The following is a 26843-nucleotide window of genomic DNA, read 5'->3' on the forward strand; positions in this document are numbered from 1 at the left end:
TGGCCCACAGGGTGGGGGCCCAGCACGCACAGACCCGGGAGGAGCGGCTGCCCGAGCTGGAGCAGAGGAGGAAGGGGGCCCTGCGGTGAGGACACCCCCGCCACGACGGGGCAGCTCACCAAGCCGGCCTCACTGCTGCCGGCAGTGCCCGAGGGCACGAGGGAGCCCGTCATCTTGGCCACATCCCCGGCGGTCTGGGCCCCGTGACCGTGGCCTCTGGGCTGCAAGGTGGCCACGACTGGTCCCCATGCCTTCCCTGCCCCACTGGCCACTGGTGCCCAGACCTGACCCTTCCTTTGGCCTCCACGAGTCACTCTGGACCTCTGGCAAGTCGGGGGAGCCGTGTGTCTGGGTGTCAGGCAGTTTGCAGCCGGTCCCCAGAGACAGAGGAGCGTCTCGGCCGCAGGTGCCCCGGGAGGGTTGGAGAGCAGTGTCCACGGCTCTGGGATGCAAAGCGCCCTCCCCTTCCCTGGAGGTGGAGGCCACATGACTGAGGCCAAGCAGGCCCTTGGGAAACACGGCCCCAAACCACAGCAAGGTCCGACCAGCCCCCACCTCTGCCGTGCGTCCTGCAGCCCCCCGCACCTGGGTCACTGCTGCCCTGTGCCTGGGGACCGTGCCACCAGTGAGCCCCGCAGGACTGTTGCCCCTTCAGACCTGCCAGGCTTCCGGTGTGGCCCCACACGTGTTTACCTGTGTTGCTTCTTAGGACCCATTACCGTTAGTCGTGTAAATAGTTTAAAATCGTTAACGTTCTATTTTTAACATGCACATTATTTTCCTGAAGGTTGAGGTACTTTCTCTTTCTTGGGCTGTGTCTGTGGTGGGCTGTAGGGCTTTGCCTGACCCTGGACATGGTTCTGTTGTCTTGACACGACACAGGTGCTCAGGGCCTGGGTTACCCCCACCTTGGCAGGTCTGGGTGGGGCTTCCATGTTTCCTCCCAACAGTGCCTGTGGCCTTGGGGAAGCCGTATGACATTTTCATGACTAAGTGAGCAGAAGGGAATGGTCATGGCTCCACTGGCCAATGGGTGTCTGGGTGCTGGGAAGTTTCCAGAGTTGGTAGTGGGGCCTCCTGACATTCCTCTCTAGTCATGAAAGGGAAGCACTGGACTGGGCCCTCTGACCCTGGTCTCAGATGAGATGGGGCTCTGATCTGCCTGGCTGGGGTCTCCAACCATAGCCTACTCAGACACCTTCCTCCCTTCTTCTCACCCTTTCTCCCTCCCACCCACCCACCATCCACCATCCACCATCCATCCATCTACCATCCACCACTCATCTATCATCCATCCAGCATCCATGACTGATCCATCATCCATCCACCCATCACCCATTCACCATCTGTCAACCATCCATTCATCCATCCATTTATCTATCCATCATCTGTCCACCACCCACCTATCATCCACCCAGCTATCATCCGTCCACCACCCATCGTTGATCCACCATCCGTCATCATTTCATCATCTATCCATGCATCCATCTCCCATCCATCCATCCATATCCCTCTCCCCTGGTCCACTAAGGACCCTGTCTCCGAGGGTAGTGTAAGTGGCTGACACTCCTCATGTTCTCCTCCTCAGCTAAGATCCCTCAGGTTGATGGGTTTCAGAACACCAGCACCCTTTCCCTTGCCTCATCTTCTGAGCTGACACCTGACTGTTGGGGAAGCTTTTGAGTCAAGGCAGAAGGAAGTAGGCCCAGCCCTGAGCCTCTGGGATGCAAAGGCCTCAGGGCTGAGCCTACAAACAAGTCAGGTTCTCAGCCTAAAAGGCCCCACTAGCACACCCTGGACAAGATTCTGGGGTAGGCAGACCTTCCTTTTACATTACAAGGGGGCAGCAAAGCATGGCTGCACACCCCAGTCCAGGGTTCCAGTAGTGAGGGTTGCCCTCGGGGCGGGAGGTGGCTCAGAAGTCCACACACGCCAGCTCTGGGATAGGCAACTTGGAGTTCTGGGTCTTACCAGGGACCTTGAATGGCTGGCATCTGGGGTCTCTTGTTTCCAAAATGAAATAAGGCTGCTGTGTTTTTGTAAAGCTGAAACAGGGTCATGGATGTAGTGAGACCTTCATGAAGAACAGCTCCCCGAGGGGCACAGTCAGGCCTGGCCCAGGTCACCACAAGCAGTATGGTGCTTTGGCAGGGTGGAGGGCTGTGCGGGGGGGGGGGCGCTCCAGCCCAGGAGGACTCAGGGGGTGCTGGGTTTGGCCAGCTGCGGCAGCCGCACAAGCAGAGCTGGGCGGGACAGCCACCTGTCCTGCCTCCAGAGCTGTGGAGGGTGGCACGGTCCTCAGGGCCCTGAGCCCCACACGGGGGCCAGCTGGGCAGAGCGGTTGCAGCCGCCACAAGGCGATGGCCACGTGGCATTGTGTGGCCGCGGAGGGAGGGTTTGGGGACCCTGGGTAACCAAACCCAAGCTCCTCCTGCCTGACGCGCAGCAGAGACATGCGTTTGCGGCGACAGAAGGGTTTATTTGAGAGGCAGCCAGAGAAGAAGACGGGGGTGGGAGGAAGGGGGTGCGGAGGGGCAAGGGGTGGGGGTGGGGGGGCAAGCCTCTCTTCCGCCTCCTCAAAGGGGGAGAGTCGGGGAAATGTGAAGGAGAAGGTCTGGGTGACGGGTTGCGGCTGCGATCAGTCCCGTGAGCGCTTTGGTTCACCAGTTTCAGCTGGACCTCGACTAGAGCCCGGGAAGGGCTCCCCGCCTTTGCCAAGAGGTAAGAGGCGTCCCGGCCAGGACCCTGCAGCCTGCCCAGGTCGTGCCCTTCCCCCACCTCCGCCTCGCGCCCTCTGCCCCTCAGGGCAGTGCTGCACACACAGCTGGAGGCCAGGGGGGCCTCGATACGGGGTTGGGTTGGGTGTCTTAATTCCGGAATATCAGTGTCAGACGCTTCATGGCTACGCCACCCAGGTGCCCCGTCCAGCGCCATTCTGAGTTCCGAGTCCCGTCCTCTCTTCCGGTGACGCTTGGAACCTGGTCTCTGCCTCCATCGCCTTGAAATCTTGCAGTTACTACTTTCACCTCTTACTGTGGCTTTTTTCTGTGAAGTTGTTCCTCACTTACGGGGCTTTTCTTGGACATGCTGACGTCTCCTCTCTGGCCTCTGCTGGGTCCTGCTCCGGCCGCTGGACCCCCAGCTTGCCCTCTGAGTTCGTGCATGATTTTCCGTCTCATTTGTGGCTCCTTGTGTGATTTCCTGCACTCTGATGTCTTAGTCTGCGGGGGCTTTACTGCTGCCATCAGGCGTTCGTTCCTGGGCTGTTTCCGCTTCTCACGGCGCCCTGGCGTCACTCGCACTCTTACCTAGTTTTTTAGGTAAGAGTGACAAAGGGAAAGCCACCTGTCACCACCGTCCACGAGCATCACAGACATTCCTTCTAGGCAACGCCCGCCCTGCTGGGGGCCATGATTTGACCGCCATCCCCAGCAACTACTTCTGTGTTCTCTTGGTTCGCTTCTTTGGCTCACAGTGTCTTTGAGATCCTCCAACGGTGTGGAGGACTCTGCACCCATTCCATTCCACAAACACGCCAGAATTTTTTGTCTATTCTGTGGGGTGAACATTTAGCTTGCTTCTGGTTTTGAATGAGATAACGATGAACATGAATTAGACAGTTTTCTTGTGTTGGGGCTTTTGTGGGCACACACCCTCCACTGCCTTGGAAGCGCGTGTGATCAGCGGGCGGAGGAACTGCAGGTCACAGGTGAGCAACTGTTTAAAAAGAAACTGCTGACGTTTTGCACAGTGGTTTCACCATTTTGCACATTCCATCAGCTCCAGGAGCGTTCCCGTGCGTGCCCATCCTTGCCAGCCCTTGGCAGGGGCCTCATTTCAGTCATCCTCATGGGTCTGTAGTGCTGGCTCATTGTAGTAACTGGCATTTTTCTGACGACTAACAATGTTGAGCACCTTTCCATGTGCTCATTGGCCGTGTGGACGTCTTCCTCAGCGAAAGGCCTGTTTAATGTGTGTCCACTTAAAACCCTGGGTTGTAGTCTTTTGGATCTGAGCCCTGTCTCAGACGCACACACTGTGATCGCTCCTCCTTCTCCGGTTGGCTGGTTTGCTTTCTTAATGATACATCTTGATAAGATGCCTCTGGTTTTGAGGAGACACAATCTTTGTTCCTTTACTTTTAATGGCTGGATCCTTTTATGGCCTGTTTTAGATGTCTCTGTCTACCCTCTGGTCAGAAAGACGCTCTCCTGTTTTCTAGAAACTTTACAATTTTCGTTTTCACACATAGGCCTATGAATCACTGTATTTTTTGCATGTGGTGTGTGGTCGACTTTTCTCCCAAACCTAGCAAGTTGCTCCAACTCCATTTACTGAAGAGAATTCTCTCCTCAAACTATAAGTTTCTAGTTCTTTCCTCCAGAATTTAAACGTTGTTTGGTTCTTCGAATCTGGTAGGTGATTCTGTTGCTTCCTGTTTCTGAAATCGTTTTGCGTCTGTCCTGCCGTCTATAACCCACGAGCAGGACTGCTCTATTATGTGTGACAGTCATCATCGGTCACTCCGGTGTCTCGTGTCTTCACGGGGCTGCTTGGGCTGTGACCGTGTTCTCTCACCGGGCCTTGCCGTCTTCTGTGCTTGGCTGTTGTCAAGACAAGGTTTGTGAACAATCTGCTTGGGTTTGTTTGAGGATGAGTTTCTTCCAGAGAGGGATCTTTATTTTTTATTTTTTTAGATTTTATTTATTTATTTAACACAGATAGAGACAGCCAGCGAGAGAGGGAACACAAGCAGGAGGAGTGGGAGAGGAGGAAGCAGGCTCATAGCGGAGGAGCCTGATGTGGGGCTCGATCCCAGAACGCCGGGATCACGCCCTGAGCCAAAGGCAGATGCTTAACCGCTGTGCCACCCAGGCGCCCAGAGAGGGATCTTTAACCTCCGCCTGTCTGGAAGCACCAGGACCACTGCTTGTGGCCTGACGCCCAGGACCTAGTCACGGGGCCCGGTCCTGTCGTCTCCGCCCTCCCTGGACCCAGCCCCCCCGCCTTTCCTGGGGCAGGGGAAGGGGCCCAGGTTCACACAGAGGCTCTCCCTTTAGACACCGACCTTACCCCAGCTCATGGCCCTGAACCCAGGGTGCCTGAACGGCCCTGTTCTTGTTTACGAGACGTGCACTCTCACGCTGCACGGCCTTCCTGGGCTCCTGTGGTCCATCTTGCCTTGGTCATACCTTCGCAGGCTTTCAGATTTCCTCTGCTCCTCAAGAGAGGGGTTTAATCCCCAGTGCAGGGGCTCCTTCCAGCAAGTTAGAGCCCCTAACCCAAGCCTGTCATCCCTGGAGTTGGAAACCCCTTTGTTCCTTCCTATCATCTGTGGTTGTACATTTTACCCCAGAAGCTCACCCTGACCACGTCCCTCAAGTCTGGTATGTAGTGTTTCCACTACTATTCAATTTCAAGTATTTTCTAACTTCTAATATCATTTCTTCTTTGGTCCATGTGTATTTTTAAAGTTCCTGAATATACTTTTTTTAAAAAAAGATTTTATTTATTTGAGAGAGAGTGAGAGAGGGCGAGAAAGCATGAGCCAGGGGAAGAGGCTGAGGGAGAGGGAGAAGACGACTCGCTGCTGAGTGAGGATGCCGGGATCAGGAGCCACCCCTAAAGTTCCTGAATATACTTATTTTAATTGTCTTTTCGTGACGGAGTCCCTCCGTGGTTGCAATGTGGTTAAAGACTATGATCCAGTCATCCCACCTCGCTGCTGAGGTGCTGGAGTCTGCTTGGCGTCCTGGGCCGGCCAGCTTTTACGATGCTCTGTATGCGTCAGGAACACGTTTTCTCTAAAGGGCAGGAATAGATCATGTTTGTTGCCTGCGATCCATCCATCCGTGTTCTTCTTCGTCAGTGACCTGAGCTGCTGTGGGGAGAAGCTGGCACAGGGCAGCAAATTAAACAGAAATGAGGCAAGAAAGGAACCAGAAAAAAACGAGTGAAAGAGAGCTAGCAGACAACACAGGGAAATCAGTGAAGCTGAAGCTGGTTCTGGGGGAAAATGTCGAGAACCCGAGAGAGCTTTAGCTAGACTGGGGGGAAAAGGGCAACGGCAGTTACCAATACCAAGAACAGAGAGGGGGCATCACCACAGATCCGAGAGACACTGAGAAGGGAACAACTTTACACCAATTGTTTGAACAACTCGGATGAAATTCCTCGACAAACATATAAAGACACAAGCAGTATTAGGAAATCCAAACAGCCTTGTATCTGGCTTTTAAAAACTGAGTTCTTAATGCAGAACTCTAGCATGAGGGACACTTGAGGCCTACGGGGCTCCAGCCATGAAGGCTCCTGCACATTAAGAAAGAATGCCAAGCTCACACCTACCCCCTAACAAGAGGGACTCCCAGCTCCTATCAGTCCAATGTGATACCAAATGTGACCTACTGCATGTGACGAGAACAAGAACCACAGGCCAGTGTTCCTCAGGGGGATACGGGCATCAGCAAATCTAATCTGGCTGCGCAGAGGAAGGACTGTCATCACGGCCAGTGGGGTCCATTCAGGAGTGCAGGTTATTTTAGCGTTTGAAACCCAGCAAGATTCACCATAGTAACTCAAGAAGCAAACCTTTAGGATCGTCTCAATAGATGCATGGAAAGCACTTGACAACTTCCAATACTCATTCATGAAAAACTCCTAGCAAGCTAGGCTAGAATCCCTGCGATGTATAAAAGCATCCATAAAACTCCACAGCTTATGTGACACTTAACTGCAAGACTGAATGTGTTCCATGCGGATTCGGAGAGAGGGACGTCCCCCTCTGCCCCAGCTGCTCAACACTGGGCTGGACACACCAGCAGAGCGCACGGAGAAGGCACAGCGCTCGAGGGAGAAGAGAGACTGCCGTCTGACAGGGGACAAGAGCAAGTGTGCAGGTGTGCTGGGACCTGGGGCACAGGACATAGGTCATCATATGGAAACAACTGCATGATGAAATGAAAACATACTACTGACAATAGCATAAAACATCTAACACCTAGGAATAAATCTCGTGAAAATACGCAGGGTCTGTGTACAGAGGGATGTAAGACGGGCTACATAAATGGGTACAGATGAGAAAGGGTCAGGAGACCAGACCCTAAGACGCTGATTCTCCCCAAAGTGAGCTACACGTTCAAGGTGGTGCTGTCAAAATCCTAGTCATTTTTATACAAAGTGACAAACCGATTCTAAGATGTATATGGAAATGCAAAGTGCCTGTAATGAATCTTAGAGGAAAGTGCGTACCACCCGATTCCAAGCTTTCTTATAAAGCCGCTGTCAGCAAGACAGCGAGAGCCGTAAGGAGTCTAGGAACAGCCACACCTGTACGCGCACTTGATTTTTGACAAAGGCACTGAACCAAGTAACAGAGGAAAACGTCTGCATGAAAAATGGTGCCAGGACATAAGGAAACCAGTGGGCATTGTTGGTCAGCAACCAGGATTCACCATAGGCGACATCCGGGCCCCAGGACGCCCTTGAATGGAGCCCGTTTCCAGGGCACGCCTCTGCTGGACGAAGCACACAGATGCTGGGTGGAGAATGCCAGACGTGCACACACATCCTCACGGTCCCATCCCTTGTGTGTGAAATGCAGACAGGCGGAAGAGAGCTGCCGTGAGACAAGCTAGTGGCTGCCTGGCCGGTAGGTGGCTCCTTCTGGGTCAGCCATTCGGGCACTCACAGCCATCAGCACACACAGCGCACTCCCCCCTCACGAAGTCACCCCAGACCCAGGAGACAAGCAACTGCACAACTGGAGGCCGTGAACGTGCAGCCAGAACACTGATGACTATAGACGTAAGACCAAGGGCCCTCATGCCGTCCTGCGGTCAGCGGCAGGGGGCAGGCCGTCCGCAAAACCAGTCGGGACCATCCCTGTTGCTCCCGGGAGCTGTGTGTGCACAGGACCCTTCACCACGGCACTCCCAGCCCTGTTCTAAGACCTCGTACGTTCACCCGAGGGAACGCTATTGGCAATGCAGAGCCGCAGGTCACCACAGGGCGGAATCCCAACACCCAGACCAGAAGCCGGAACCCCCTCCACCCACCCCCCCCACACTGAGGCAACCGTGCACTGTCACTTCACGTCTGTCACAAAGGAAATGCAGCCTGAGTCAGGAACAAGCGGTGTCAACACTCAGCCGGGGGGCGGCCCAGCGGCACTCTTCTCCATCCTGGAGGCTGGAGTGATCACGGGCGGTGGCGGGCGCAGACTTGTGGCAGAGCACTCCCACCTGCGGAGGCCGGCGAGCTCTCTGCAGCCTTCTCTTAGGATGCTGATCCCATTTGCGGGCCCCATCCTGATCTGATTACCCAGAGGTCCCAATGCTGACACTCTCACCATGGGAACTGGGTTCCAGTATATGAATTTGGGGGGGGACACAAGCCGAACGGTCAGCTGTAGAGGAGTGCGGGGGTATCCTGGGATCCGGGCAATCTCTACTTGTGGACCTGGGGGTGGGCTGCAGGCACTCGCTCAGGACTCACTGAGCCGTGGGCGGTTCCTGCCCTTTTATGACGGTTTTACTTCACAGAGATGGCTTAGAATCTGAAAGCAATGTGGCCACTGGCCCCTGGCTTGGGGGGCCGCCCCTGTACCTGCTGCCTCCAGTGGCGGAGGCAATGACAAGTCATGAAGACCCATCTGGCTCTCTGGCACGTCTTAAGGCCAAGAGCTCCCTCTAGTGGTCAGTTCCTGTGATGGTAAACTGAGTCAAGTGCCCTATTCTGTTTGCCTCCCTGTCCTGGGCCCAACCTCCTTCCAGGCCTTGCACCTCACACAGGGGCACTCAGAGAACAGCAGTGCGTGGCCCAGAGCTTGGACCCCCACAGGCAGCTCTGCAGAAGCCCGGTGACGAGCCCATCTGGCCTCTGGCCACCGGAGTGGTTGTCACCCTGCCCTGCCCGTCAGGCCTGGCCACAGCCGCGCTAGACACACCAGCGGGCCGGGTCAGTGGCAGGCATGGCGTGGAGGCCCAGGGCGAGGCTCCTGAGCTGGGCAACATGGCAGGATGGCCTGCCCCGTGCCCAGTGGCCCAGGGAGGAAGGGGTCACCTCCCTGCTTGGTTTCACCATATCCCGGCACAGGAGGTCCTAGCACGCCCCCCTTGGACTTGATTCTTCTTAGCATGATGGCTCATGAGGTATCTGTGCCTGGTGGATCTCAGCATACCGGCTGAGGCCCGGAAGTGGCTGAGGCTGGGTGTAGCGCTGTGGTCAAGCCTCTTCCAGGTTCAAACCTGGGAATGGTGTCAGACCCCTGCACGACGGCCTGCAGCAGAGGCAGAGATGGGTTCCCGTGGGACTGTCACACCTCAGTGAGACAATCAGCCACTTTCTCTGGACACAGAGACCACCGCGCCTGTGGGGCTCTCCTCGAGCCCCAGCTCAGAGGCAGGCAGGGAGATGCCAGCTGGGCCAGAGGTCACCCCTCCCCCTGGTTAACTCCACACTGCTCCCAGGTGTCAAACCAGGGGGACTGTGGCCCCTGTCACATAGCAGAGAAGACGGGGAATGGGGTGCAGGGGTGGAAGAGAAGCAAGGCGCAGAGAGACTGCCGAGAGACAGGTCAGATCACTGGCCATTTAAACAGTGTGACGTGTTTTTAAACACAATACTTCCAGCGGCAGCTCCCTGCGTGTCTGAGGCCCCGTGCACCGGGCACGTGGTGAATCAGACCAGTCCTCCCGCACGAAGGGTGCCCGGCCAGTCCCCATCATGCCTCCTCCAAGGTCCTGTTCGTGTCCAGCGCCGCCCCAGAGCAGCCGGGCCATCCTCAGGCAGCGCGCCCCCCGCCGGCGGCTGCTTCTCCCCTGCCGGCGGCTCAGGCGGCCCTCAGAGCTCCTGGTGGCGAGCTCTCGAGATGCGGCCTGACAGGTCCTGTAAGTGCTTCTTCACCTGAAAATGAGGGCACAGTGTCAACCCGGCTGCCATCTGCCCGAGATCACGACATACACGGTCTTCAGAGGGAAACTTCGGAGCTCCTTGCTTTTCTTAATGCACAAGTCTGCCATCCGGACACAGTCTTGAACGAATCACAAAAGCAGCTCCAGGCTCACTGGAACGCCACCGCCCACCAAAAACCAACTGGGAACAGACCACGCCGAGAGAGAAGAGGGACGTTTCTGTGGGCCACCCCGGCCCCTCACAGAGGTGGGAACAGAGACGCCACCTGGCTGCGCCCCCGGGAACCGCCTCGGGCCCCAGCCCCACGGAGCCCAGAGTCCACGCCACACGCACTGCCGCCACGGCAGTGAGGCAGAGACCACCCCATGTCTGCCCCGTCCCTGTCTCAGCCAGATTCCCCTCTGCAAGCTCCCGCCCCGCAGCATCACTCTGGAGCCGACTCCCACGCGGGAGTGGCTGCCAGACGGCCACAGACCCACGCGCCCTCCTCCGTGGCACTTCTGCCTCATGTCACTTTAAAGTTTCATGTGTCTGAATGGACAGCACAGCCCTGTGGCTCCAGAGTCAGAAGCTCGAAAGTGGGTCCCTCCTCCCTTGCTCCCTCTACAGACAACCCATCTCATTTGTTTCCAGATTGTTCTGTGCGTCCTAGCAACACCCGAGGCCTCCGCCCCTCCTACCACCAGCTCCTTAGAGCGTTCACGCTGCCCTGCTGCTTCTTTTCCCTTCGTGGTGCGACCCCGAGGCCCTTCTACTACGAAGAGCCCACGCTTCTATGCCTGGATGGGCACCTGATTAGTGGGTTTCTGCAAACGACCTAACCACCCCAGAGTGGCCCCATTCCAGAGTGACCCCACTCTGCTCGGGCCACCACCTACCGCTGCCCTGGGATGGTCCCCATTCCCACGAGAGGAAACGTGGCCTCCATACGCACCCCATGGGATTCTCAGGGGACTGTCCTCCTGTGTGCACACAGACGCGCCAGAGCCACTGCCTCACATGCACACCCCGTGCAGGGTCACCGGGCCAAGGGCACAAGCTGGTGGCACAGGTGTCCCGCAGCTCTAAACAGGCCCGGGGGGATGGCCCGGGCCCTGGGGGAGGTGTGTGGCTGCAGCAGGTGCCCCACCAGGCACCACCAGGCCCAGACGACCGCCTGCCGTCCGCAGAAGAGGGACGAGTAGCCACGCGGGGCTGGGGGAGCAGGACCGGGGACAACCCCAGGGCAGCCGCCGCCGCCTCGTGGTGCCGAGCGCGCACCTTGTAGCCCAGCTCCTTGGTCTTCTCCTCCAGCATGGCGTACTTCTCCTTGTTCCGGCTCACGTGCTCTCGGTCCCCGAAGCTCTCCACATGTTTCAGTTTCTGGTGAGAGATTTCCAGCTGCTTCTGGTAATGATTATGCTTTTCAATTTTGGCTTCAAAGTGCTTAAGCTCCTCCTAGAAAAATGTTTAAACAGTTGAATGTCCCTTAACAGACTCTTCGTGCCGCTCCGGGGTTCCCGGGCAATCCCCCCCACCCCCTCAGGACAGGGTGGCTGCCACACAGCGGGGCTGGGTGACAGGGCTCAGCACGGGACGCAGGGCGCTTCCTCCTCTGCGGGAGCACACCCCGAGCCCCTCAACGTGTGATCTGCCCGGCCAGCTCCAGGGCACCGTCTCTGCTGCCCCCGATCGGGAAGCAGCACACGTGAAAGAAGAGCGGACGGGCTGGTGATGGCACGACCCCCACGAGGCAACACTCCGGCAACTCAAAGGCCCCTCCCTCCAGGCCCGCTGCCAGAGCCCCACGCAGGGTCTGCCGTTCTCGACCCGCGTGCTTCCGCACCAGCCCTCCCTCCTCACACCCAGCACATCCAAAGCCGAGCAGACGCCCCTGGAGCTAGACCCTCCATTCACCGGAGGCCAGCGCTGTCCACAGGGAGGCAAGCACGGTGGTCCCACACGGCCGCCGACCAGCACGGCAGAGGGACGCGGGGGGCAATGACAAAGGCCCGTCCGTGTACACGATGGTCTGCCACTCACACTGCAGTTCAGTCCTTTCCACGTTCGTAGAAAACAAGTGCTGCCAAATGGTGTGAGCCAGTGTCACCCAGCACCTTCCTTACCCGGAAGGACTCCAGCTCCTTCTCAGTGAAGTTGGCGGACTTGGCCAGGTCCCACAGATCGATCACTCGGGGTTCCTCGAACTCTGGCAGAAAAGCAAAAGCAGTCCCGGTGACTGTGTGGCAGCGTCCCGTGATGCCCAGGTGCCCTGACGACACTGCGAGTGTGAGCGTCTGCACACGCGCACGCACACACACATACACGGGTATGTGCTGTGCGCTCGCATGCACGCGTGAGGTGTCCCGCGCCGTCTGAAGCAAACTGAGTGTAGTTCTCGTGCATGCTCAGTCTGGGGCTAAGGCACCACTGGAACCTGGCCTCGGGGACATGCTCACCCAGCATTGGCCCGCACCTCTGACAAAGGGTCCCTCTTGGCAGAGCTGGCTCGGTGGGGAAGGGGAGGTGGGAATCAGGAGATGGCAGGGCTCCTTGGGGCCCAGGACTATGTCAATCTACCCACATTTCCAGGCTAAAGCTTAGGTCTCTGCCTGTCCTTCCAGCTCCAAAGCAAAACCGACCACATGGAAAGGACCCCTTGACCTCAGCCCGCACTCAGGAGCGGATCTGGTGACACGTGCCCACCTGGGCCACTCACGTCTCCTCCGTCCCTGGACCGGAAGCAAGCTGGTCACAGCTGCCCACCCGCGGGCATGCTGCCAGCTGCTCCGCCCCCTCCCTCAGCTGATCCCATCCTGCCCAGGGCCCTCAAGGGGCTCGTGGAGAGTGTTCTGGAAGGACTCGGCAGACCACAGGAGAAACTGAGGAGCTGGCTCGGTGCAGCTCCTGAAAGGGGGTGGTTCGGGGGGGAGGGGTGCAGGGCGGCCCCAGCACCGTGTCTCCTGACCCGCCGCATCCCCAGGCGGAGAGAAGCACCTGCCGCATCGCTGCGGCGCACGCTCACGCTGGACAACACGCGAACGGGCAGGAAGCCGGAGAAAGAGGGCAAGCCAGCAGTGCTCCCCAACACGGGCTCTAGCGCGGGGCCTGGGGCGGGAGCGGCGCAGACAGCGGCCCGTCACGGGGGCCCGGACCTCGTCACCGGGACGGTGTGGGACACACAGCTGTGACGCCCGAATGCGGGGCCCAGGGCGGAGGCGTGGGGTGCTCGCCACGCTCACCGGCCTCGGCGCCGTAGCCCTGGTGGCTGACCCTGCGCAGGCGGTCGTAACCCTGGTGGATGCCGCGCAGCCGGTCCTTGAGCTCCGCGTGCTTGCTGTGCAGCACGTCCTCCTTGACGTGGCTCACGTCCAAGGGGCTGATGACGTTCTCCTGGATTTCTGTGCGAAACAGGGTGGCCGTAAGCCGCCATGGGAGGCCCCCCTGCTGGAGCGGAAACACCCCGGGCCGACCCCGGTGACCCTGCACCCCAGCTCCCCAACTCCCGGTTTGGGACTTCCTGAGGGCGAGACCACGGGCTGGGGCGCATCCACGTCTGTGTAAGGAGGGCAGCAGTGGCGACCCGTGACCCACGTCACCGCATGTGACCAGCACACTCGTGTTGTCAGAGGTGCCCCGATGAGCCCCCCGCAGGGGAGTCCCAATCAGAAACCGGGTGGACGCAGAGGGAGGACCCCCCAGGGCTGCCTGCAGGGGCGGGGCACCTTCGGTCCTGCTCAGCGTCTCCAGCAGGACGTTGTACTCGCGCACTTTCTCCTTGTGGTGCTGGAACTCCCGCCGCAGCTTGTCCAGCTCCTCGCTGGAGAACTTCCCCGAGGTCTTCGCCTGGGGGGAGCGAATATCCTGCCAGCCTGCCCACGCCCCGGGGTGACCCCGTCCAGGCTGCTCACCTGGACTCCACGGGGGCCGCCGCTGAGCGTCCCCTCAGAGCAGACAGGACCCTTGCTCCCACGGGAAGCGCTTGGCGCATTCTCGCCTTGATGGCCCCTTAACTGGGGGGCGTAGTAGGACCTGTGGCCAGGCTCCACGGAGAGGTGACAGCCATCCAAGTGTGGGAGTGGCAGGGTCCCGAGGAGGCGGGGTGCGACAGCGTCCCCTTCTGGGAGGGACCTCAGGCCAGTCACCACACGGTCACCCACTTGCCCTGCGGGGCCATGTGGTGACTCATGAATAACGCAGGTCCGGGGCTCCCGGTGGCCACAGGGCCCCCTCCATGGCGGAGCCGCCCTCCCTCCTGCTCCAGCCGCACCCCTTGAACCAAGGACGATGGGCTGGTGCGAGAATTCTGATTCTCCGCCCCACTCAGTGTGGTCCAGACAGAACCCGGACAGGAGCTGGGGGATTAAGGAACGCGCAGTGACTGACTGCGGTCAGCTCAAGCCTCTGCCTGGCCCCACAGCCTGCCCACACCCACCTGAGGTCTGCACCCCACAGGAGACCAGATGCTACAAGCCTAGCCTCCACGCTCCCACCCCGCACTGTGAGCACACCTTTCTGAACCGGACAGCACACAGGCTCCGACCCAAAACTAAGTGAACACCGTCTAACACGCAGCCCACGGGCCACTGCGAACCTGTTTACAGATCGTCTAGCCCGTTCTGGTCATTTGAAGCTCCGACAGCTAGCTCCGCGCCACACAGAATTCCTTCTCCGAGAGGGCAGGGAAGTCAGGGAGGCCTCACGGGAGGGACCACGACCACAGAAAAACAGCCTCGTGGTTCCAAAAAAAAAGCCCTGCCCCCGGAGGCCCCTGGAAACAGGCTCCTATGCAGAGCAGAAGCAGCCCCTAGCAGCCCCCCTCAGCTCTCAACGCTAGGGCGCATTTTGGGGCTCACAGGAAGCGCCAAAGGGTACCTTGTGCCACAGCTTCTCCAGCCTGGGGTCCTCCAGGCTGTCCTCCTCGGCGGGGTCACTGAGGGAGTTGCTGCTCATGGCCCGGGTGTCCTTCCTCCCGTCCAGGCCGTACTTGGCCAGGATCACTAGGGGAGACGCAGGAGGTGTTACTCTAGTCCTGGCCACTGCTTGCCTGGCACCGAGAAGAGCCGGGACCCCCAGGCTCCACACTCCAGACCCACGAACAGTCCCAGTGGCCCCCGAGCACGGGGAGGGGCAGCAAGAGGGGCGGAGGGATAACTAGGTCACTGGGCTCCGCCTGGCCCAGCCTTCCAAGTTGGCTGCTGCACCGGACGCCCTCACAGGGCACGTCACACACGTCTCGGGGTGCATTCAGCGGCCTGGAAGGCGGAAGGTTCTGGCTTCCAGCTGCCTGGGTTCCGCGTGAGCTGGGGCCAGAAACAAGCACTCCAGCTGGAAGAGGCCCCACAGAGCAGCATGCCCAGCCTCTTCTGCTCTTGCTCAGGATGCTGGGCCCGGCACGCCCCGGCGTGCACTCGGGGACACCGTGGTGGACAGGGTGGGGGCGGCCGCCCTGCGCAGCAGAGCAGACAGAGCAGGACCCATCCCGAGACAAAGGCTTCTCTGTCAAAACTGGCCCAGACAAGGCGGACCCAACGTGGTTTGTCCCCTACGGTGCTGGTGTGGGGCCGGGGCACTGCCCTGCTGCGAGCCTAGGACAGACCTGGTCACACCTGGGGGCTCCCTTTCACGTCCCGATCCTGGTCTGACACCACACTTTGCGGTCCCCTTGGTGTGGCTCAGCCTTGTCAATGGTCCTGGGTGGGGGTGGGGGGGTGTCCTGGATGCGGGGACGCACAGGCCACATCCAGGAGATGGCCAGCTGTCCGGTGAGGGTCGAATGCTCAAGAGGGTCTGCTTCGGCGCTCCAGCTCCCCAGTCTCTGGAGTCTTCCGCCACGTCACCCTAGCACCCAGGAAGCCCACACCACCCAAGCAGAAAACAGATGGCTCCACTTGGACCACAGACTCAGACACTGGGCTGGAAGCCATGCCCAGGAGGACACGGGCTGGCTGGGGGAGTCCAGGGAAAATGTGCCCCAGGCAGGGAGGTGAGAGCTGGCTGACCTCTCTACACGCTCATGCACCTCAGTCTTGGCCCCAGGTCATCCACTGGGGGCCGATTCCTTCCAGAAAGGAGGACATACAAAGGATTCCGAGTCCCTCCAGACCTTTTCCTTGGGGGTTGGGAACGCCAGGTCAGGCTCCTGTCCTGGCCCTTCGCAGTGGCCCCCAAACATTCCGGTTGGGTGCAATTATCCTGCATCTCCTTCCACCTAACCCTTCTGCTACCTTGTCCTGTTTTTGCATGCGTCTCGTCCTATCTAGAATGAGGTCATATAAAACAGCAGCAGACCTATGTCCTCACCCCAGAAGCAGATACACAACGTGACCTGAACAACTCGTAGGTGTCTCGTGAGGTCTGACGGCACGGAACGCAGGGTAGCTGGGGAGACGTCACCAGCTGAGTCAGAAAACCCTGGATTCGCGCCCTGCTGTACTCAGGCAGGGACTACGGACGAGTTGCCCTCTCTGCGCCTCCGTCACCTATCTGACCAGGGACGAGTACCTCAGAAAGGCTCCAGTGGACGTACAGCATCTGGTCTCAGGAAGGGGCTCCTGTTACCACAGACGCCGCGCACTCTGCATGATGCCATGTCTGAGGAGGCCAGCGTCGGGCCCCGCGAGCGTGTGCGATGGTGGGTGGGCTACAGGGCGGACTCTGGGCCGAGGCTACTCCAGCCCCGACGCTGGGCTCTGCGGGGAGCTACAGCAGGCTCCGACTGGTGAGGGCGTGCTCACGCGCCGGGGCGGGTGGCAGGCCAGGGCGCTGGTAGGCGGGACGGGGACGTGACTTCTACTCTCTGCTCTTCACTACAGGACGACAGCAAGACCAGCCAGCCCGGGAGCGGCCCCGAGACACAGCCGGGGTGGGGTGCACGGGGGCGCCCGGGCAGCGAGCTCAGAGTCCTGCCCTGCACCTGAACATTGCCACGGGGGGAGGCGGAAAGGGGGCCTGAGACACCTGTCAGTCCTGAGGACGCATGTCTTTTGCATACTGGGAGGCCGGGCAGACTAGCTCTGTCTTGAATACCCACAGTAAGAAGCAGCTCACTACTTCCCCATATCAACACACTCCACTCTGAGTTATTTTCATTACAGATGATCTGAAGTCTGCTTTGCCATTAACTTCCAGACTCTGGGAACATCCCTCCTGTCTCTCCAGGTGAGCACAGGCAACCGGGTAGCCCCGGCCTCGCTCCCCCCCAGGCCACGTAGCTGCAGGGCCCTCAGCCACTGAGCGCTACTGCTCCAGACACCCCTGCCCCGACTCTCCCTACGGTCTGCCAAGAGCCTCACGAACGGCAGCAGCTGTGGCCGTGGGGGTCGCTCCTCGGAGGTGAGCCACCGCACGGGCTGCAGCAGGGCGCCCCGCTCCCCTCCTGCCACACACCGCGTCAGCAGCCAGGGTCGCAGGCCCGAGACAGCATCCCCCCCCCGCCACACTGAATAGGAGAGAAAGGTACCGCTGAGGCTGCGTGTGAGTTTGGCCTGCTTCTCTCCATCTTCGTCGAGGCCCTCCGCCTTCAGCTTCTTCCAGGCGAACTCATCCCTTTCCTGCATCTTCAGATCGGCGTGGAGCTCGGACAGTTTCACGGGAGAAAGCTGAAGCTATGGGACGAGAGCAGAGGAAGCTGATGACCAGCCCCACGATGAACCAACAGCATCGCCCCGGAGACGGCGACCCTGAGAGAGGGGTGACCAGGAGATACCACAGACCAGCAAGGGGATGCGGGGTCCTGGCCAGTCAAAATCCCACACATGTTCCCGGGCGAGACCCTCAGGGGACTGCCACATTGCAGGGTGTACAAGGAGCCCGCTCTCCAGCCTCACTGGAAGAGGGTCACGGCAGGGCACGATCTAGAAATGCCAAGTCTGTGAGGAGCTGCCCGCCACCAGCGGCCTGAGCTCGGGCTGCCAGCTCCTCCCCAGGAACCCCCCCCCCGCCCTGAGCCCCAACGATGTTCTTGGGGCCCCGGGTATTGGGGTGTGAGAATGGAGGAACACGATGCTGAGCATGGGAGGAAACCATTCCCTCTTCCTTGCGTCACGTAAGTGCGGTACAGAACCAACCACGACCATCAGAGGACGGCGGGCTAGATTATGGCAAACTTCCACACTAAGAAAAGACCAGTCAGTGAGCCTGCCTGACAGAGGCCCCCACCCGCAAGAGACTCGCCAATGACGCAATGACAAGAGGATCTTAGTGCAGCATCTCTGCCCCCAGACCCAGCCCAGGATGAGGTGGGGAGGGGCCTGGGCTTCAGGCCGGAATGAGACCCCCGCTGGTGTTAGGTGGCCCAAGGCTCTGGACACGAGCCTGAGCTCCTGCCTTTCCCACTGACTAGTGTCAGCTCAGCCCAGACCAATGGGACCCATGTGCTTCAGGCTGGTACCCCGGACCAGAACATTCCACCAGTCTTCACGTGGCTGTACCTGCCGGAGCTCCCTGCGCGCCCTTCGCTACAGCACAAGCTGCAAGATGGAGCAGCCCCTTGCCGATCACGCGGGCCGGGGAGACTGTGGCCAACATGCTTTCCAGGCTAAAACGGTCATCGTGGTAACCCTGTCCAGCTTTTGCTAGGCCTCCCAGGAGATGCCCAGAAAATCTGGGCCCCATCCTTCACCAGCTGGAAAACTAACTAAAGTTTCACAGGAGTAAAAAGAGGGCATCACATGAATGGCAGCGCCTAGGGTGGGAAACTCTTCTCATTTGCTAACAGGTTTCTTTGACCCCGATCCATGGGTTTGCCCCCTCCTTTGCTGGCTCTCTGGCTCTCCTGGGGCAGGTGTTTGTCTCCACAGTATCCCAGCTCCTACTACCTCTCCCGAGCCCCAAACCCCTCCTTCCAAAGCCTCTTGCGTACCCCCACTTAGATGCCCTAGGTTCCTCAAATGGCACCCAGGCTGACACAGTCCCACCTGCCCCCCTGCACTCTGTCCTAGGCCCCACTGTTGGCTGGATGCTCCCTGTGGGCGCTCTCAGGAGAACACCAGGATTCTGGGGAGGCTGGGGCTGCAGCCTCAGATGACTTGTGGACTCCCTGGGGAGGAGGAACTGGACAGTGGTTTGGGGCATGCTGATTTCCCAGAAGGGCAGACAGGGGACTGGGTGGTGAGGAGCTGGGAAGGGCAGGCCTGCAGTCCATCAGGATGCCAAGGACACAGCACTTAAGCCCCACAGGCATCCACGGTCTCTCCTCTGTAAGCTTGGGTCCTGTCTGCATCAGGAGCCACAGCCAAGGACAGGGAGGGCCTGGCTCCCAGCTCTGCCCTCTGTGTTTAGTGAGACACTGCAACGGCTCCTGTGTCCCTCTTGGGGACTGTAGGGGGGAGGGAACCTAGTGTTCTCTTACTGCCAGCTAGTTCCACTGTGGAGGAGAGATCTGAGGACCTCAGGCAAAAGTCCCCCCTTACCTCTTACTTTCTTATCTGTCCACTTCCCCAGGGTCCTGAGGGAGATCAACATGCCAGCATCCAGCCAGGAGCCCATGCGCTGCAGGTTCTGGTGCCACCTGCGTGTTACTGTCTCAGCCCCTGTGAGTCACTGATGCTTACGTCTGAAGCCTCTGGGGGTCTGAATTACATACTACATCTGACAAAAATCAATCCTCCCTCTGAAATGCAGACGCCCGTGAGTTCAGCATCGGAGATGCCCCCTGTAGCAGAAACGCCTGGTCACAGCAGCCATCGTGTCCCACCAAAAGGGGGAAAAGACACAGCTCTCCTGCAAACACTTGGCACTCACTCTCTGGATGCCTTCAATCTAACTTCAAGTTAAACATTAATGCCTCACATGAAAAGAACTGGTTTGTAGAAATCAAATACAGAACAGAATCTGTTCAATATTAAACAGTCAGGTAAATCATCAATAATGAAGAGACAAGCAAACACACAGGAAGAAAGCCACTCATCAGAAACAAGGGCTGGCACAGAGCTGTGGATGGTTTCACAGGTGGATACTTTGTTTCAAACTCCCCAAGATGAATGTATGAAATATGTACAGTTTTTATATGTCAATTATATCTCAGTAAAGTGGTAAAACAATCACTGGGAACCAGGGTCCCTCAAGCCTCTGCCTCTGGCCACGGCTCTGCACTCGGGCACTGGGATTGTGTGCAGAGCACAATTCAAGAAGGCCAGGCAGTGGGCATCAACGCCGCGCCTGCCCCGGGGTGGACACTAGAGAGCCTCTGCGAGACCGGGAGGCTGAACCATGTACGTGGGAGCAGTCTTACGGGTACACGGTGAAGCAGTGCCAAGGACAGAACAGGATAGGGACTCCGACCTCCCTTCCTAAGGCCTGCCTGGAGCAGGGGCATGCAGCGTACAGAGAACAAGGGAAACACAATCTCTCCTCCTCTTCTGGCCCTCCCACCTCCAAGGACAACACTTCAACACATTCTAATCACAAGGTCAGGATAAGAACCAGACAGGAGCCTGGAGCTCACAGAACTGGGTGTGTGAGCGCTTTGCACTGGCGCTCTGTGAGCCTGCTCAGGATGTGTCCCCCAGCCCTGCCTGCGTCCCCCACCGTAACATGAGCACACAAGGCAACCCTGAGCAGGACCACAGCGGCCAGAGACGATCCGTGCACATGTGGGTGCCATCCACAGAGACACCCACTGAGAAGACCTGCCCCGGCTTCATTCAACCCCCAAAGCTCTAAGGACAGCCCTCGGTAACCCCCCCTCCCCCTGCCGCCACTGCTCAGCAGTCTTGCGACACTGGAAGATGTCACAAGACCCACAGGACGAGGCAGAAGTAGCCCAGGTTCCCATCCTCCGCCTACAGCTCTCCTAAGCACTTCTATCAAACAGGAACCGGATAATCTCACAGAAAGTCAAGACACCAAGGTGGCATCATGCAGTAGTTCCCGGGTCCCCGGTGGGGTCTCACAAGACCGGAAGTGAGTTTCAGAGTCTTCTCCAAGAACCCGCAACCCTAACCCTGGCATCTGTACACCAAGGCAGGTATCACGGCGCCAGCATGGGCTGTGGCCCCCGAGACAGAGAACACCCAGGCCCCTCTGGTCCCCAGGATTACGAGAGAGAAAGCAGCAGGCCCTGCAGACCCCCAGGACTACAGGAGACCCAGGCCCCATCGCCCGGGAGATAGAAGACGCCCGGCCCGCGGCGGAACCCCCCCCCCCCCCGCCCCGCGACACAGGAGACAGGGGACGCCCCCGGCGTCTGGGGTCCCGGGAGACAGAGGACGCCCCGGAACCCCGCGGCCCCAGGAGACAGGGGAGGCCCCCGCCCCCGGGGTCACAGGGGGCCCTGGCCGCCGCTCACCCGCTGCGCCTTCTCCCACAGCTGGTTGAGCTTCTCCATGCGGAACTCCCCGCCGGGCTCGCGCTTCGGCGGCAGCTCGGGCTCATTCTTCTCCCGCGAGTACTTGCCGCCGTGGCCCGCCGCCGGCCAGGGCCCGAGCAGCAGCAGCAGCACCAGGAGCAGCAGCAGCAGCACCAGGAGCTGCGGCTGCGGGAGCCCGCGCGACCCCACTCCCAGCCTCGGCGACGCCATCTTTCTCCTCCGGCCGCCGAGACCCCGCGCCTCAGGCCGAAGAGGCCCCGCCCCGCCCACCGCGCGGCCTCCTGGGAGTTGTAGTCCCTCCCTGCACTGGTCGCCCAAACGAGGCGGCTGGCGGACTACGAGGCCCGCGAAGCCCTGCGGAGGCACGTGAGCGTTTCCTAGGCAACCACGCCGCGACCTCGTGATGCCAGGAGCAGGTGGGTGGCAGAGTGCGCTGGGGCTGCTGTCTCTGGGATTGCGAAGTTGGGTGAAGACCCCACCCGGACTCCGGACTCCGGACTCCGGGATGGCCCGAGGACCCCTCCCTTCTGCTCCGTGGGAAGTGTGAACAGTTCAGGAATCGGGACTGTCTGGCCGAAACTTAGACTGTTCCTGTGTGAGCGGCAGTGATGGGGAGCCTTTCTTGTCACTATCATTGCGGGCAGGTGGCCCCTGCTAGGCACTCCTTCCCTGACAGAGAAAGACAAGCTGAGTCCTGGGCGGTCCCAGGAATCTGGGCTGTCTCACTCCCGCTCCGCGGAAGCTTTTCCCCAGGACTGGGGTGGGTGGGCTACACCCCACATTGTCTTTGAGCTGCGTCCCCAACACTTAATCTGCACGCACTGTTTCTGTATTGGAGATACTCCTGCGCCTGCCTCATTCCCACCCTCTTAGATTTTAGTGAATCAACAAAATTTAGCCTAGGGGGCGCCCGTGTTGGGCCACGCCCTGGAGGGAGCTGCACATCCCTGCCCTCAGGTCGTTTGAGGTAGATGGCCCAGTAGGGGCACCAGCTAGGGGCTTTGGGGCTAGGAGAAGGGACGGGGTGAACCCACCTGGTAAGAGTGACCTGAAAGGCCTCCCAGGGTGGCGGGTTGTGCCTGGAAGGGAGGGCATTGGGATAGGAGGGAAGTTGAGGACAAAGGAAGGGGGTGGAGAATACCTGGGCCTCTTGGGAGGAATCAGTACTTAGTTACTTTAAAATTGTCCACTGTGTTGTCCAGAGAGGGTTTGAAGTACCTGGAATGGAGGACGGTCCCGCCCTCCTTCCTGTGTGACCCCAGGATCTCGAGAGCCATTCTTTCATGTATTTTGTCTAGTTGTTTGGTCGTTTCAGGCCAAGGTTAACTTCCGTCTCTGTACTCCAGTCTGTCCGGAGCACAGGTTCCAACGGCCTGGCTGTTAGTATTTAATGAGGTGGGAAACAAAAGCAAAAGAAAAATTCAATTTCCTTACTACCTACAGCCCTCTGACAAGTCCTTGAAACAGGCAGAGTGACCTTCCTCTAGGAGCTCGGCTGCCTTGATGTTGATACTTTGCTAAGTAAGGGCTAAAGGCACCCTTAGCCCAACCCCCAGGATCCTATACGTCCACTTTAACATATAAAAATTCCTTTGGAAACTTCCCTTATCTCTATCTCCTAAGATATATGTTGGCAATCACGCCCCAAGTGTGTGACCCACTGATACACATCTGAAGGGTCTCATGACTAAGGTTTTATTAGATGGTGATAAGTGACCTTTTTCCAATGATAGCTAGCCCCCTCGAGGTCCTGAAAAACCTTGCTTCCAAAATTCCTTAGAGACTTACACTATCCCTAATCCTCTCCCAACTTCAGAGTATATAATGGGCCACTCTTCATGACCCCAGTGCAGCTCTTCTTGCCCCTGGGTCCTGTCCCTGTTCTTTAATAAAACCACCAATTTTCACCAAAGACGTCTCAAGAATTCTTTCTTGGCCATTGGCTTCAAACCCCAACATCTTTCCTAAATCATTTAGCATACTTATGCTGTTTATTGGTTCTCTATAAATGCATAAAGACCCCAAGAGGATAGATGTTTATTCTTTTCCCTGTTCAAGACTGATCAACAGGCAGTTGTCCTCTGGGTCATGATATGGGGACCCAGGCTGCCCCATCTTCAGCACAGGACTTCCAAGATTGCTTCCCACTGGCACAAGGGGAGAGACTGTCGAGGATCTCACAGGGGAGGTGGTTGGAGAGCCAGGCCTATCACTTTTGCTCATGTTCTGCCTAGAAGCAATTGTATTGATGTGGTTTTAGAATATAGGTGAAGTTTGGTGGGGTGGGGTCTGGAGCTGACCACCAAGAAAGAATTCTTGAGATGTCTTTGGTGCAAAATGGTGATTTTATTAGAGCACAGGGACAGGACCCGGCTGCTGCCCTGGGTTGTGAGGGGTGGCTGATTAAATACTTGGGAGGTGGGGGAGGTAAGGAAAAAGGAGATTTCAAAAGGATTTTCACATATTAAAGACTCACAGCATACTGGAGGCCTTGCCATTGTCAAGTTAAGGTGGTTTTTCCCTCTAGTAAAGCAATAACATTAAGATAGTTGGGAGCTTCCTGGAAGAATGTCACACATGTCCTACCCAGGAGTGGGGGGGTGGGGGGAGGTTGCAGGGTGTCAGCTTATGCTTTGTCCTCAGCCAGCCTTCGGCTCCCTCATCAAACACAGACACAAAAATCCATAACAAAATATTAGCAAATAGAATTCTGCAATATAAAAATAAGTTTGGCTTCATATTTGGAAATGGATTGATGTAATTCTCTTTATTAATAGAATAAAAGAGAATAAACAGCACATATCATTCACGAATAAGTGTGGTTGAAGTGCTTGACAAACGAAGGGGATTTTCGCGATTGAATAGGGGGCATCTACACAAAATATACAACTCACGTTGCACTTAATGGGGGAAATGTTGAGCACTTGAAAGAATGCAGGGATGTCCACCATGGTCATCAATATTCAGCACACTACCTCACGCCCACAAGCATAGCGAAAATAAGTTAGGTTCATAATGTCATATGTTGGGAAAAATATGAAGCCACTAAAACTCTCACACTTTGCTGATGGGAGCATAAAATGCTCAACCACTTGGCAAGACCCTTTGTCAGGGTCTTATATAATTCAAGAAACACCTGTTCTGTGACCCTGTCCAATGGATTCAATTCTATGAACCTGTAGCCAGGGCACAGGCGCACTTGAACACCTGACTCGGGGTCCCAAACAGACCAGGTTTGGCCACTTGTTGCTGACAAAATCCACAGGCAGAGAGAGGAGAGGCCGTGAAACAGGGAAGGGATTTATTTCAGTGAGACCGACGCCTTGAAGACAGCAGCCTAACATCTCAGAGTATCTCCAGAAGGTAGGAAATATGTCCAGGTTTATTTGAAGAAAACGTGGGACCAGGGCTGGTGGGTCCATGCAGTGGGCAGTGAAGGTCAGGTTGATCATTGTCTTGGGGCCAATGGTGGGGGGTGTCTTGCTTGCTTAGGGGCAGCTGCAATTGCTTGAGGGGTAGTTTAAGTTCCCATCACGGATGCTTCCTTCCCCAACCCCCGCCCCGGGTCTTTTGCCTGAGTTAAGGGCTGAGCTGGAAAGAAGAACGTAACAGAAAATACAGACCGAGGTCAGAATGGAGGTGGTGGACATCCTCTTTCACACTCAGTGATTCCACTCCTAGGGTGCCTAAGATAAAACATGTATCTATAAAAAGACTGCACAAGAATGTTTCGGCAGCTTTATTCATAATAGACAAGTATCTTAACAACTCAAGTGCCCATCAACAGGAAAATGGGTAACAAATTGTGGTATATGCATTCAAAGGAACCCTACTTAGCAAAACAAGGAAATAAACAAACAAAAACCCCAAACTGCTACATGCAGTGTGGACAAGTCTTATCACTATGAGGCATTCAGTAAACCAAAACCAAAAGGGAACAACATATATGACTGCATTTTCTGAAGTTCAAGATCAGGCAAAAATAATCACGTACTCGGTATCAGAACAGTAGTTGCCTGTAGTGGGGTGGTGGTGGGGAAGTTGGTGATCAACTGGCAGGAAGCATGAGAGAACTTTCTGGAGTGAAGAAAATATTTGCTATTTTGATTGAAATATTGGTTAGAAGGGTGTATATATTTGTGAAAAGTCATTACATTGTATGTTTAAGATCTGTGATTTCATTATGTGTGAAGTTTATCTTAAGACAAAACACACGCATGTGCACACACACACACGGGGGATTGAATCACCCTGAATGCTAACTGTAGAGTCCCCCAGTCTTCTTTCCCTGCTCAGCGCTTGGAACACCGATAGCTAGGTCCTCAGCCTCCAGGCGGGAGATTAGAAGAAACATGTTCCATACACATGCATGCACAGACATAAGTATAGGATTACATACAATATATGATATTATAGAAGGAAAATATGTATAATTCAGAGAACAAAAGGAGCTATTGAAAATTACAAACATGATAGCAGATATGAAAACCCAAGGAGAATATAGGAAAATAATATGGAGGAAATCTCTGATAAAGCAATGAAGAGATGACAGACAGGAAAAGAATAGACAAGAAAATACTAGATTTCCAATTCAAGAGACCTATTGTTTGATTAACAGGAGTTCCAGAAAGAAAGGATGAGAAAATGAGGAGTGATAGAACTATCAAAGAAATAACCCAAGACAAATTTCCAGACCCAAAGGACAGAAGTTGCCAGGCTGAAAGGACCTGTCGAGTGACGCTCATAAGGAATAAAAAGAGACCCACACCGAGACAGATCGGTGTGACACTTCAGGACCCCGGAGGCCAAAATAAGATTTTATAAGTGTGTGAGGAGAAAAATCATCAAACAGAGTATGAAATACCTACAGACATTTCAACAGCAACACTTGCAGTGAGACCTCAAAATGCCGAAAGATAACAACCTTCAACCTAGAATTCTATACCCAACAAAACTACCAAGAAAGTATGCAAGTACCCAATGAGACTCTCTTAATAAAGGCATCCAGACATGCAAATGCTCCACCAAAGTAAGAAAATAAAGCAAGAAGAGGAAGACAAAGATATGAGGCCCAATTCAGGGTGCATTTGGGAGGGATGGAAAGGAGACCCCCAAGAGAAGGATGAAGAGGAGATGACCACATGCAGAGGCAAACAAGGTCCCATTGGAGCAGCATGACTCAAGAGACAGGTCAAATGCTGTCATTACCATTCCTGCACAGGTTTAAATCTATAGATGGGCTGCCCAGGTGGGCTGGCCCAAATTCTTAGCTGGACTTGTCTCTACCATATGTTCCTCAGTCCCTGCTCTTCTGCCTGTGTCCTGATATCTAGGACACAGAGGTAATACATTTCACCACAGTGTGTAAGTGTGTCACTCTGCCCTGCTCCTGAGGCCGTGGGTAGCTCTTGGTGGGCTTAGGTGGAGACTGTCCAGAAGGCCCATCCTCCAAGAACTGATTCTTGTTGGTGATCTGGTACCTAGTCCACAACAGCCTGCAGGTGCCCCTGTGGTGATGAACCTTGTTTCTCCCTTGCTCCCTGGTGTCTCTAGGTAGAGCTCTTGCCTCACAGGGAGGGAGAAGCCACAGTAAAGCCAAAACCTTCTCCGGCAAACCTTCCTCTTACAGCGGCAAAGC

General features: G+C 56.8%; 1 protein-coding gene across 1 annotated transcript; it reads right to left on the minus strand.

Moving 5' to 3' along the window:
• Positions 1-9579: 9579 nt before the first annotated feature.
• LRPAP1 (LDL receptor related protein associated protein 1) lies at positions 9580-21469 on the minus strand. The gene is made up of 8 exons (XM_026485973.4): positions 21185-21469; positions 17357-17501; positions 14770-14894; positions 13620-13740; positions 13137-13295; positions 12021-12103; positions 11176-11352; positions 9580-9906 (listed from the first exon to the last, which is right to left on the minus strand). The coding sequence occupies exons 1-8, from the start codon at positions 21413-21415 to the stop codon at positions 9844-9846; spliced, it is 1104 nt and encodes a 367-aa protein (XP_026341758.1). The 5' UTR covers positions 21416-21469; the 3' UTR covers positions 9580-9843.
• Between the last annotated feature and the right edge of the window lie 5374 nt (positions 21470-26843).

The sequence above is a fragment of the Ursus arctos genome, unplaced genomic scaffold, assembly GCF_023065955.2.
Source record: "Ursus arctos isolate Adak ecotype North America unplaced genomic scaffold, UrsArc2.0 scaffold_9, whole genome shotgun sequence".
Lineage (NCBI taxonomy): Eukaryota > Metazoa > Chordata > Mammalia > Carnivora > Ursidae > Ursus > Ursus arctos.

Coding starts and splice junctions, on each gene's coding strand:
- LRPAP1 (XM_026485973.4), bottom strand. CDS start 21,415: ATGGCGTCGCCGAGGCTGGGAGTGGGGTCGCGCGGGCTCCCGCAGCCG. Junction 17,502..21,184: donor TGTGGGAGAAGGCGCAGCGG/GTGAGCGGCGGC, acceptor CTCGTCCCATAG/CTTCAGCTTTCTCCCGTGAA. Junction 11,353..12,020: donor AGGAGCTGGAGTCCTTCCGG/GTAAGGAAGGTG, acceptor ACATTTTTCTAG/GAGGAGCTTAAGCACTTTGA.